Here is a 13,769-nt window from a genome sequence, read left to right as displayed (position 1 = left end):
CATTAGAAAAAATGAAGCAGTAGACTTTGGAAAAATTAATATTTGTCTCATTCTCAAAATTTTTGTCCATGACTGTACATTGGAAGTCTATTGAGCCTCGCTCTTACGATCCATAGACTTACATGGTAAAAATCACTTCCGGATCACCCAGAGCGCAGTGTGACCTGGAGGAGTCTGCAGAGCGAAGGTGACACTCAGAAGAGAAGGATGGCACTGGTTCCCGGAAAGAGGCGGTAGAGGAGTATATTAATACATATACACACACATATAATTAATTATAATACAAGTGCATAAATTCTTATAGCAGGCAGAACAACCTTCCTGTGGTTATTATGAACTATATTATTAACATATACTTACCAGTGCACAGCTTCAATTATGATGTACATTGGAAGTTAAATGCATCTAATATTAAAGTTGACAACTATTCCAAAGCCTTAATAGCATCGTTTTATGTTTTCAGTTCCTAAGGAGATCTATGTGTTGCCATGGTAATTGTCACGCAAAATGTGGGAAAGTGTAACACGAAGGGATGAGGGGAAGGGAGCCCAACACTAAGGAAGAGGGGAGTTGAGACCCCTAGGCAGATCTAAAGTCACCTTGTCTGCCCTAAACGTCCCTATATAGGTTCTGCACCTATCGCCAAGCAGGAACGTTATCCCTGCCTGACACTTATCTTGAGTAGACTCAGAGAGATACTATAGCACCAAATACAGTCCTCCAACAGCACGAAAAAGGAAGATAGCCGACTGCTATAGCTACAAGCCTCAACAGGGGGAAATGGAAATATCATCGGCGAGTCCCAGAAGCAGCCAGGAAGTCTATAAACACCCAGGTCCAGGTGTGTCAATTAGAGCAGGGGGGAGATTGCCACTGGGTCCAAGAGTCAGAAGGACTAGGAAGGCGTCTGCAAAGCAAACCGCAGAGACCTTCTGCAGCCAGATGCTGTGTGACTATCTGCAGCTTCTGACACACCCGTGACAGTAACAGACCCTGTGTATTTGATTTTGTGGCTATGCTCACTTCCATCTGTGCCCTACTTCTGATTAAATGTATGTTAAGGGAAACCTGTCAGCTAATTCTTGCTGCCCAGGCCATGGGCAGAATGAACTAGAGCCTGGCTGCATGACTGCAGCAAGACATGTTTTTCTCTGAAGTGCTCTGGTGCTTCAGAGGAAAAAATGGTCCCTGATTCATTTAGACTGGCATTTCGTATGCCAGTTTAAATGACATGCATGCCCGAAATAAGATGCATTGAATTCATTAGGGGGTGCACTCCACCTAATGAATGTGACAAATCTTATCACTGGTGTTCGCCTCCGTGCACCTCACCAGAAACATTCCTCCAGTCAAGGCATTATGTACACTGCAACTTTTAATGTTTCATATGGATGCCGATTTTGGTAAAGCTGGCAAAAACTGATGTGAAATTGCTGTAAAATAAAAAATGCCAAAAGTTGCAATTTGTTTTTGCAACTTCATTGTGCAACATGTGAAGGTGTTTTACACCAGAATTCTGGGGTAAACACGTTGATGAATCAGGGCCAAAGATCGGACTAGTTTGGCACTGCCCCGGACAACTTCATCTCACATCACTCCATGTGATTGACAGGTTTCTCCCTTTGAACACACATGGGAGTGACGTGTAAATTAACCAGTGCAATGTTTGATAAATCCAATTCTTTACTCTATGTTATAAAAACATACCGGATTGCAATCGTGCAGTCAGGCTCTGATTCTTACTGCCCATAGGTCAAGCAGCAGTAATTCACTTACCGGTACTTTATTTAATAGGAATCTGAGTACGAACAAAAACAGTGTGACTGCAGAATGTTAGCATGGGGATGTGTAAGACCTGGGGGCACAATGCAACTGGTCATTTTTAATAAATACATTTTAAGTTGCTTAATTTTTAGAAAATAATTGGTTGCAAAGACCAAGGTTTTAAGTGGTTTACTCATGCTGTTGTTACTACCTTTTATGTAATTACTCATGCTGTTGTTACTACCTTTTATGTAATTACTCATGCTGTTGTTACTACCTTTTATGCAATTACAACTTTGTTAGCCGAAACAGAAATGTGCGCGCTATATAAATCATTTATGCTGGTAAATAATATAACAGATGAGATCAATTCTTTCAATTATTTATGTAAGACATGAAGAGGTAAATGCTGTCAGTTTCAACAGGAGCATCACACAACCAGAAACAGTTACCTGTTTGACCTGCTCCATCCACACCTCTCTTCCTATAAACTCCTGGTGGAGGACAGCCGGGGCAGAGTTCAAGCTGAAAGATGTGCCACTGTGCTTCCCATTCACAAACGGTTGCAAGTCTGAATTCAGCTGAAATACAATTACCAAACAAGGTTCCAGTCATGATCACAATCCATCTTGTCAAATTTAACAAAGTACTGGGTGCATTGCCTGAACATCAAGCACCATTGTAATAGACCCTTCAATCTGAAATGTTAGCAAACATTGCAAGAGACTTGGGAACTTGAAGCAGACTAAAGGTACCGTCACATTAAGCGACGCTGCAGCGATAGCGACAGCGATGCCGATCGCTGCAGCGTCGCTGTTTGGTCGCTGGAGAGCTGTCACACAGACCGCTCTCCAGCGACCAACGATGCCGAGGTCCCCGGGTAACCAGGGTAAGCATCGGGTTGCTAAGCGCAGGGCCGCGCTTAGTAACCCGATGTTTACCCTGGTTACCAGCGTAAAAGTTAAAAAAACAAACAGCACATACTCACCAGCGCGTCCCCCAGCCTCTGCTTCCTGACACTGACTGAGCTCCGGCCCTAACAGCACAGCGGTGACGTCACCGCTGTGCTTTCACTTTCAGTTTAGGGCCGGCGCTCAGTCAGTGTCAGGAAGCAGAGGCTGGGGGACGCGCTGGTGAGTATGTGCTGTTTGTTTTTTTAACTTTTACGCTGGTAACCAGGGTAAACATCGGGTTACTAAGCGCGGCCCTGCGCTTAGTAACCCGATGTTTACCCTGGTTACCAGTGTAAAATATCGCTGGTATGGTTGCTTTTGCTGTCAAACACGGCGATACACGGCGACCTAGCGACCAAATAATGTGCAGACCTTCTAGCAGCGACCAGCAATTTCACAGCGGGATTCTGATCGCTGCTGCGTGTCAAATACAGCGATATCGCTCCCTAGGACGCTGCAACGTCACAGATCGCTGGCGACGTTGCTTAGTGTGACGGTACCTTAATTCATTTTTATTTTTTAAAAATATTACTAAAGGTACCTTCACACGAAGCGACGCTGCAGCGATAGCGACAACTATGCTGATCGCTGCAGCGTCGCTGTTTGATCGCTGGAGAGCTGTCACACAGACCGCTCTCCAGCGACCAACGATGCCGAGGTCCCCGGGTAACCAGGGTAAACATCGGGTTACTAAGCGCAGGGCCGCGCTTAGTAACCCGATGTTTACCCTGGTTACCAGCGTAAAAGTAAAAAAAACAAACAGTACATGCTCACCTGCGCGTCCCCCAGCATCTTCTTCCTGACACTGACTGAGCTCCGGCCCTAACAGCACAGCGGTGACGTCACCGCTGTGCTTTCACTTTCACTTTAGGTGCCGGCGCTCAGTAAGTGTCAGGAAGCAGACGCTGGGGGACGCATGTAAGTATGTGCTGTTTGTTTTTTTTACTTTTACGCTGGTAACCAGGGTAAACATCGGGTTACTAAGCGCGGCCCTGCGCTTGGTAACCCGATGTTTACCCTGGTTACCAGTGTAAAATATCGCTGGTATCGTTGCTTTTGCTTTCAAACACAACGATACACAGCGATCGGACGACCAAATAAAGTTCTGGACTTTATTCAGCCACCAGCGACATCACAGCAGGATCCTGATCGCTGCTGCGTGTCAAACGAAACGATATCGCTAGCCAGGACGCTGCAACGTCACGGATCGCTAGCGATGTCGTTTCGTGTGAAGGTACCTTAAGAAAGCTTGCAATTCTTGTGGTAAATTGAACAGCAATCCTGAAAGAGCAAAACACTGTAAGTATATATTGAGACTTGCTATGGAGGACATTTCTCATTTCTATATTCGCCATGTACTGTTACGATTTCTTAGCAATGATGTTGGTTGAAACTTCATACAGACTGTAAAACCCCCAAAAATATTTTCATACTTCTAAAAAAAATTGAGTAACATACAGTACTGGTCGAAAGTTTGGCAGTACCTATTAATGCAATTGTTTTCTTAGTTTTTATTGGATTGTATACATAATAAATTAATAATGAAGGCAGCACAATCACAAAGGAACATAAAGAAGTAAAGAAACATATGAAACAAACCAGAATGTGTTTTATACCTTAGATTCCTCAATGTACTTTCACACTAATGACAGGATTACTCATCTTAAGTACCTTCATCAGTTAATCACCTGACATGGCTTACAATCAACAGGTTTGTCTAGTCATGTGTTCATTTGTGGAATCACACGCCTTCAGAAAGTGTTTGTGACTATCAGGTGTGTTTTGTGTGTTTTCAAGAGGCAGTGAGAGTACACAGCTTCACATAGTTCTGAGTCTTCTTCCACATCTGTTATAAGTCAGAATATGACAAGAACCACTCAACTAATGGAAGAGAAAAACCGTCAATCATTATTTCAAGACATGATGCGCAGTCAATCCGGAAAATTGCTAGAACCTTGAAGGTATTGTTAAGTTACTCTCATGAAACTGGCCCTTGTGAGGACTGCCAGCAGAAAAATGACCAAGCAATATTTCAGCTGCAGTGGATATCACAGCAGTTAATAAGAGTTATCAGCCTAAGAAGACACAAATTGACAGAACTCCTGATAACAGCTCTTATAAAATGATCCACAGACGTCAACTAGCACACACATCTCAAGGTCAACTTTTCAGAGGAGGCTGGGAGAAGCAAAAGTTTAAAGTCAAATTGCTGTAAAGAATTGTCACGATAATGTAAAATACCATAGCTGAGGGATTTTTGCACATGTGACCATGGTCCTGAATGCACACAGCAGCTTTGACACCCCTCTCTCTCTCTCCCCCCTGAAAAACAACAAACAAGCCATATGGCCAAGACACTGGGTAACCTGAAGCTAGTGTGTGAGCAGGGTGTGGCTTTAAACTGCAGGTGACCAATCCTGCAAAGCCACCCATTGTCCCTCCCTTCTCACTCAGGAATTTCTTTTGTCTCAGACCTTGGAAAATGTAAATATCTCTGAGCCTCAGTGCATATCATTAACCAGTCCTTTAGCATTTAGCCTGGCTTGCATTCTTGCCCGGGACCTTAATCCATGAAGACCCTTGGTCATGCACTGTGATGTCTGGATCCTCAACCAGCATGGTTAGCCCGCAATGACTTAAGCAAAATGTGAGTGTAATCTTCTATTTTAATCCCTATTTTATTTTGTAATCTGTACTGTACATATGATCGTCTCTCCTTTATAATATCTTTTTATAAACACTGCCTATCTTTTTAATGGAGTAAAATATTTAATTGCTAGCTTGTCTCTTCTGCTCCATTACGAACTGTGTCCTCTGAAGTGAATTGCACTACTTATTTGGGTTGGCTTCGGACCCGTTTAAGGGGAGCTGGTGGCAGCATACTTGTTCTGTGGAATTGGGAATCGTTGTAGCGATGGACCGCATTGATAATTATTGTTCCTGCCTAAGTGGGAGTAGTTACATCGCCCTCGCTGCATCGTGCCCAATAGCCAGTACATAGCAGGCCGCCTTTCTGGCGACTAATTACCCTAGGTGCAGGACCTAATCTGACCTGAGGGTAAAGGGGGCGCCAGAGAGCTGCAAGTTCCAAACTGGAACTGGGAAGTGGGTTATAGATAAATCCCCTTCAGAAGGAACCAGGGGCAACCAAACAACCCCAGTTCGTGACAAATTGGTGTGAGTAGTGGGGACGATAAAGGTATCCTCCCCGGGATCCCTGACATACTGCTGGGATCCATGAGCACGGTGTGAATCGTGACAAGAAACCACTACTAAAAACAACAAACAAAAAGAGACACGTTTGGGGTAACCAACACATGGATTAACCCCTTCATGACCCAGCCTATTTTGACCTTAATGACCTGGCCGTTTTTTACAATTCTGACCAGTGTCCCTTTATGAGGTAATATAAACATAAGGATGAATGACCTCGGGAAGATCAAAACATCCAACACCGCGGAGACACCATCACGTGTTTCTCAACGCAGTGATCCAGAACACTGCCCCCATCCCTAAAGGGAAATATGCAAATGCATGTAGAAAAGCCGAGGAGACACCATCACGTGTTTCTCAACGCAAGCAATAAATAGCCAGGTCTTTCACGGGAAGGGCAGCATCCAATAAAGGAAAACCACCTATGCCAAAACATGGTATCCATCCACAGACAGCTGTTTCGGGGTATTTGCCGCTCATCAGTGTGGAGTAGGAAACTGGCTATTAGGAGCAGTGCCTAGTGAAAAGTCTATAAACATAAGGATGAATGACCTCGGGGAGATCAAAACATCCAACACCGCGGAGACACCATCACGTGTTTCTCAACGCAGTGATCCAGAGGGATGGGGGCAGGTCCATTTTTTTTTAGGGACCACCTCACATTTGAAGTCAGTTTGAGGGATCTATATGGCTGAAAATAACCAAAAGTGACACCATTCTAAAAACTGCACCCCTCAAGGTGCTCAAAACCACATTCAAAAAGTGTATTAACCCTTCAGGTGCTTCACAGAAGCAGAAGCAACATGGAGGGAAAAAATGAACATTTAACTTTTTAGTCACAAAAATGATCTTTTAGCAACAATTTTTTTATTTTCCCAAGGGTAAAAAGAGAAACTTGGCCCCAGTAGTTATTGTGCAATTTGTCCTGAGTACGCCGATACCCCATATGGGGGGGAGGGAACCACTGTTTGGGCGCACGACAGGGCTCGGAAGGGAAGGAGCGCCATTTGACTTTTTCAATGAAAAATTGGCTCCAATCTTTAGCGGACACCATGTCGCGTTTGGAGAGCCCCGGTGTGCCTTAACATTGGAGCTCCCCCACAAGTGACCCCATTTTGGAAACTAGACCCCCCAGGGAGCTTATCTAGATGCATAGTGAGCATTTTGAACCCCCAGGTGCTTCACAAATTGATCCGTAAAAATGAAAAAGTACTTTTTTTTCCCCAAAAATTTCTTTTAGCCTCAATTTTTTTATTTTTACATGGGCAACAGGATAAATTGGATCCTAAAATGTGTTGGGCAATGTCTCCTGAGTACACGGATACCTCATATGTGGTCACAAACCACTGTTTGTGCACACGGCAAGGCTCGGAAGGGAAGGAACGCCATTTGACTTTTGAATGAAAAATTAGCTCCAATCGTTAGCGGACACCATGTCGCGTTTGGAGAGCCCCTGTGTACCTAAAGATTGGAGCTCCCCCACAAGTGACACCATTTTGGAAACTAGACCCCTCAAGGAACTTATCTAGATGTATAGTGAGCATTTTGAACCCCCAGGTGCTTCACAAATTGATCCGTAAAAATGAAAAAGTACTTTTTTTTTTCACAAAAAAATTTCTTTTAGCCTCAATTTGTTCATTTCCACATGGGCAACAGGATAAAATGGATCCTAAAATTTATTGGGCAATTTCTCCTGAGTACACTGATACCTCACATGTGGGGGGTAAACCACTGTTTGGGCACACGGCAGTTCTTGGAAGGGAAGGAGCGCCATTTGACTTTTTGAATGAAAAATTAGCTCCAATCGTTAGCGGACACCATGTCGCGTTTGGAGAGCCCGTGTGCCTAAACATTGGAGCTCCCCCACATGTGACCCCATTTTGGAAACTAAACCTTTCATGGAACTAATCTAGATGTGTGGTGACCTTTAAACCCCCAAGTGCTTCACAGAAGTTTATAACGCAGAGCCGTGAAAATAAAAAATAATTTTTGTTTCCTCAAAAATTATTTTTAGCCCTAAATTTTTTATTTTCACAAGAGTAACAGGAGAAATTGGACCCCAAAAGTTGTTGTCCAGTTTGTCCTGAATACGCTGATACCCCATATGTGGGGAGGAACCACTGTTTGGGCACACGTCGGGGCTCGGAAGGGAAGTAGTGACGTTTTGGAATGAAGACTTTGATGGAATGGTCTGCGGGCATCACGTTGCGTTTGCAGAGCCCCTGATGTGCCTAAACAGTAGAAAACCCCCACAAGTGACCCCATTTTGGAAACTAGACCCCCCAAGGAACTTATCTAGATGTGTGGTGAGCACTTTGAATGCCCAAGTGCTTCACAGAAGTTTATAAGGCAGAGCCGTGAAAATAAAAAATCATTTTTCTTTCCTCAAAAATTATGTTTTATTTTCGCAAGGGTAACAGGAGAAATTGGACACCAATAGTTGTTGCCCAGTTTGTCCTGAGTATGCTGGTACCTCATATGTGGGGGTAAACCACTGTTTGGGGCGCACGTCAGGGCTCGGAAGGGAGGGAGCACCATTTGACTTTTTGAACGCAAGATTGGTTGGAATCAATGGTGGTGCCATGTTGCGTTTGGAGACCCCTGATGTGCCTCAACAGTAGAAACCCCTCAATTCTAACACCAACACTAACCCCAACACACCCCTAACCCTAATCCCAACTCTAGCCATAACCCTAATCACAACCCTAACCACAACCCTAACTCCAACACACCCCAAACACTAACCATAACCCTAACCACAAGCCTAATCTTAACCCTATTTCCAACCCTTTGCGGGGTTGCGGATTCATGTGAGATTTTTCTGCACCATTTTTGAAAAATCCACAGGTAAAATGCACTGCGTTTTATCTGCGGATTTACAGCGGATTTCCAGTATTTTTTGTGCGGATTTCACCTGCGGTTTCCTATTGAGGAACAGGTGTAAAACGCTGTGGAATCCGCACAAAGAATTGACATGCTGTGGAAAATACAATGCAGCGTTTCCGCGCTGTATTTTCCACACCATGGGCACAGCGGATTTGGTTTTCCATAGGTTTACATGGTACTGTAAACCTGATGGAAAACTGCTACGAATCCGCAGCGGCCAATGTGCCGCGGATCCGCAGTCAAATCCGCACCATGTGCACATAGTCTAATTCTAACCCTAACCCTAATTCTAACCCTAACCCTAACCCTAGTTCTAACCCTAACTCTAACCCTAGTGGAAAAATAAAAGTAAATATATTTTCTTTATTTTATTATTATCCCTACCTATGGGGATGATAAAGGGGGGGTTCATTTACTAGGTTTTATTACAGTGATTAAAATGTACCTGGAACGAATCTGCCGGCCGGCAGATTTGGCGGGCGCACTGTGCATGCGCACGCCATTTTGGAAGATGGCGGCGCCCATGGAGCAGACAAGAGGAACACCGGGAGGCTCGGTAAGTATGAGGGGGGATCGGAGCATGGGGGGGGATCGGAGCAAGGACAGAGGACTGGGGAGGCGATCGGGGGGGGGGGGGGGGCAGATCAGGGTTTCCAGCCATGGCCGATGGTATTGCAGCATCGGCCATGGCTGGATTGTAATATTTCACCAGTTTTCATAGGTGAAATATTACAAATCGCTCTGATTGGCTGTTGAAAGTGAAACAGCCAATCAGAGCGATCATAGCCACGGGGGGGGGGGGGGGCCCTGGGCTGAAGTACCACTCCCCCTGTCCCTGCAGATCGGGTGAAATTGGAGGTAACCCTTTCACCCGATCTGAAGGACGCGATCCCTCCATGACGCCACATAGGCGTCACAGGTCGGATTGGCACTGACTTTCATGACGCCTACGTGGCGTCACAGGTCGGGAAGGGGTTAAACATTAGATCAGTAGACATTTGTAGAAGGGTCTAATAAGTTAAAACTTTTGGTAATAACAGCCATGTCTTTGTGATTTGCAGAAAAGGTGAGCAGATGGTTTCTACAGGTGTGGTGCCCACCATGAAGCATGAAGGGTGGAGGTGTCATGGTGTGGACGTGGTTTGCTGTTGACGGTTGATTCTGAATTCGAGGCACACTTACCCAAAATGGCTACCACAGCAATCTGCAATGACATGCCATCCAAATTGGTTTACACTTAGAGGGACCCTGATTTGTGTAACAATAACCCAAACACATCTGTTGGCTATGTAACCAAGAACAGACATGGTTTGCTGGCGAAGCAAGCACAGTGATACTGTTGTTCATAAACCAGGTATTGGTACTTTTGGCAGTGTGGACAGGTGTCAAGTCCTGCTGGAGAATGAAATTTCCATCTCCAAAAAGCTTGTCGGCAGAGGGAAGCATGCAGTGCTCTAAAGTTTCCTGTTAGACGGCTGTACTGACTTTGGTCTTGATAAAACACTGTGGACCTACACCAGCAGATGACATGGCTCCCCAAACCATCACTGATTGTGGAAACTTCACACTAGACCTCAAGCAGCTTGGATTGTGTGCCTCTCTGTTGTGATTCGGTTATTTGGCTCCCCCAGTGGTCGCTTGTGGTACTGGTGTCTTGTGAGCTTTTCACCTGTTTCTATCAGGATGTGGGAGTTTCCTATTTAGCCTTGTTCCTCAGTCATTCCAATGCCGGCCATCAATGTAACCAGAGTCTTTCTGTTGCATGTACCTGCTCCCAGTCTGCTGACCAGCTAAGTTGGACATTTCTGTCCTTAGTCTATTTTTGTATGTTTTGTCCAGTTTGCAGTTATGTGATTCTCTGCAGCTGGAAGCTCTTGTGGGCTGAAATTGCCACTCCGGTGCCATGAGTTGGCACATGAGTTTAAGGTAATTTCAGGATGGTTTTTGATAGGGTTTTGTAGCTGACTGCGAAGTCCACTATTGTATCCTTCTGCTATCTAGTTAGTGGGCCTCGCTGTGCTAAATCTGTTTTCATACTACGTTTGTCTTTTCACCTTAACTCACCGTTATTATATGTGGGGGGCTACTATCTCCTGTGGGGAATTTTCCTCTGGAGGCAAGCCAGGACTGTGTTTCATCTATTAGGGGTAGTTAGTCCTCCGGCTGGTGCGAGACGTCTAGCGAAAACGTAGGCACGTTCCCTGGCTACTATTAGTTGTGTGTATAGGTTTAGCATCGCGGTCAGCTCTAGTTTCCATCACCCGAGAGCTTGTCCGTTTTTCTATGTTTCTGATGTTCCCCTGCCATTGGGAACCATAACAGTATGGCCGGCCAACATGTTTAATCCATGGGCTGAAGCAGGAGAGAAAAAGGAACTGTGTGGAATTTTTTTTTTTTTTTTTCTCTGAAGTTGCACTCCAGCTCTAATTGCAGTCTCCTGCTTTCCTCTCCTCTTAACCCCTGAATGGCTCAGATTTTATCTGTTGAAATATGGATCTCCAGAGTCTGGCTACAAATTTGAATAATCTTGCTGCTAAAGTTCAGAATATACAAGATTTTGTTATACATGCTCCTCGGTCTGTACCTAAAATTCCTTTACCAGAGTTTTTCTCCGGAGATCGATCTTGTTTTCTGAATTTTAAATACAATTGTAAATTGTTTCTTTCTCTGAGATCTCACTCTGCAGGAGATCCTGCACAGCAGGTTAAAATAGTGATTTCATTATTGCGGGGTGACCCTCAAAATTGGGCATTTTCATTGGCGCCAGGGGATCCTGCGTTGCTCAATGTGGATGCGTTTTTTCTGGCCTTAGGGTTGCTTTATGAGGAACCTAATTTAGAGATACAGGCTGAAAAGGCCTTGATAGCCCTCTCTCAGGGGCAAGATGAAGCCGAAATATATTGCCAAAAATTTCGAAAATGGTCTGTGCTTACTCAGTGGAATGAGTGCGCTCTGGCGGCAAATTTCAGAGAAGGTCTCTCTGATGCCATAAAAGACGTCATGGTGGGGTTTCCTACGCCTGCGGGTCTGAATGAGTCCATGACAATGGCTATTCAGATTGATCGGCGTTTACGGGAACGCAAACCTGTGCACCATTTGGCGGTGTCTTCTGAGAGGGTACCAGAGAGTATGCAATGTGATAGTTTTCTGTCCAGAAGCGAACGACAGAATTATAGGCGCAAAAATAAGTTGTGCTTTTATTGTGGGAATTCAACTCATGTTATATCAGCATGCTCAAAACGAACAAACAAAGTTGCTAAATCCTCTGCTATTGGCACTTTGCAGTCCAAGTTTATTTTGTCTGTGACTTTAATTTGTTCGTTATCTTCTATTGTCGCGGATGCTTATGTGGATTCTGGTGCCGCTTTGAGTCTTATGGATTGGTCCTTTGCCAGACGCTGTGGGTTTGATCTAGAGCCTCTGGAAGTCCCTATACCTTTAAAGGGTATTGATTCTACACCACTGGCTAGTAATAAACCACAATACTGGACACAAGTGACTATGCGTATGACTCCAGACCATCAGGAGGTGATTCGCTTCCTTGTGTTGTTTAATCTACATGATGTATTAGTGCTGGGATTGCCATGGTTGCAAACCCATAACCCAGTCCTTGACTGGAAAACAGTGTCTGTACTAAGCTGGGGATGTCAGGGAAATCATGGGGGCGCACCTTTGGTTTCCATTGCTTCATCTATTCCCTCTGAGATCCCGGCTTTTTTGTCTGATTATTGTGATGTTTTTGAGGAGTCTACTCTTAATTCTCTTCCCCCTCACAGAGATTGTGATTGCGCCATAGATTTGATTCCTGGCAGTAAATTTCCTAAGGGTCGTTTATTCAATCTGTCTGTACCTGAACATGCTGCTATGCGAGAGTATATTAGGGAGTCCTTGGAAAAAGGACATATTCGTCCTTCTTCGTCTCCTTTAGGAGCAGGGTTCTTTTTTGTAGCCAAAAGAGATGGTTCTTTGAGACCTTGTATTGATTATCGACTCCTAAATAAGATCACAGTCAAATATCAGTATCCTTTGCCATTGCTGACAGATTTATTTGCTCGCATTAAGGGAGCTAAGTGGTTCTCTAAGATTGATCTTCGCGGTGCGTATAATTTGGTGCGAATTAAGCAGGGGGATGAGTGGAAAACCGCATTTAATACGCCCGAGGGCCATTTTGAGTATTTGGTAATGCCTTTTAGTTTGTCAAATGCCCCTTCGGTCTTTCAGTCTTTTATGCACAATATTTTCCGTGAATATCTGGATAAATTCATGGTTGTGTATCTGGATGATGTTTTGATTTTTTCGGATGACTGGGAGTCTCATGTTCAACAGGTTAGGAAGGTTTTTCAGGTTTTGCGGACCAATTCTCTGTTTGTAAAGGGTGCAAAGTGTGTTTTTGGGGTTCAGAAGATTTCTTTTCTGGGGTACATTTTTTCCCCTTCTTCTATTGAGATGGATCCTGTTAAGGTTCGGGCAATTTGTGACTGGACGCAGCCGACTTCTCTTAAGAGCCTTCAGAAATTTTTGGGCTTTGCTAATTTTTATCGTCGATTCATAACTGGTTTTTCTAGCGTGGTCAAGCCTTTGACTGATTTGACTAAAAAAGGTGCTGATGTTGCCGATTGGTCTCCTGCTGCTCTGGAGGCCTTTCGAGAGCTTAAACGCCGCTTTTCTTCTGCCCCTGTGTTGCGCCAGCCTGATGTTTCACTTCCTTTTCAGGTGGAAGTTGATGCTTCCGAGATTGGAGCGGGGGCGGTTTTGTCACAGAAAAGTTCAGATGGTTCAGTGATGAGACCTTGTGCGTTCTTTTCTCGAAAATTTTCGCCCGCCGAGCGAAACTATGATGTTGGTAATCGGGAGCTTTTGGCGATGAAATGGGCATTCGAGGAGTGGCGTCATTGGCTTGAGGGTGCTAGACATCAGGTGGTGGTCTTGACTGATCACAAGAATTTGATTTAT

General features: G+C 44.5%; 1 protein-coding gene across 3 annotated transcripts in view; it reads right to left on the bottom strand.

Moving 5' to 3' along the window:
• Positions 1 to 13,769, bottom strand: part of PDSS2 (decaprenyl diphosphate synthase subunit 2) — a 392,099-nt gene that overhangs the window by 22,382 nt on the left and 355,948 nt on the right. For all 3 annotated transcript variants that reach the window (XM_077289618.1, XM_077289619.1, XM_077289621.1), the window contains exon 7: positions 2,217 to 2,345. In XM_077289618.1, coding sequence (XP_077145733.1) covers positions 2,217 to 2,345 — 129 coding nt within the window. The remainder of the gene's footprint in view (positions 1 to 2,216; positions 2,346 to 13,769) is intronic.

This window comes from Ranitomeya variabilis, chromosome 2, assembly GCF_051348905.1.
Source record: "Ranitomeya variabilis isolate aRanVar5 chromosome 2, aRanVar5.hap1, whole genome shotgun sequence".
Lineage (NCBI taxonomy): Eukaryota > Metazoa > Chordata > Amphibia > Anura > Dendrobatidae > Ranitomeya > Ranitomeya variabilis.
Note: the sequence above shows the minus strand (reverse complement) of the source record. Positions and strands in the feature narration are given on the sequence as shown.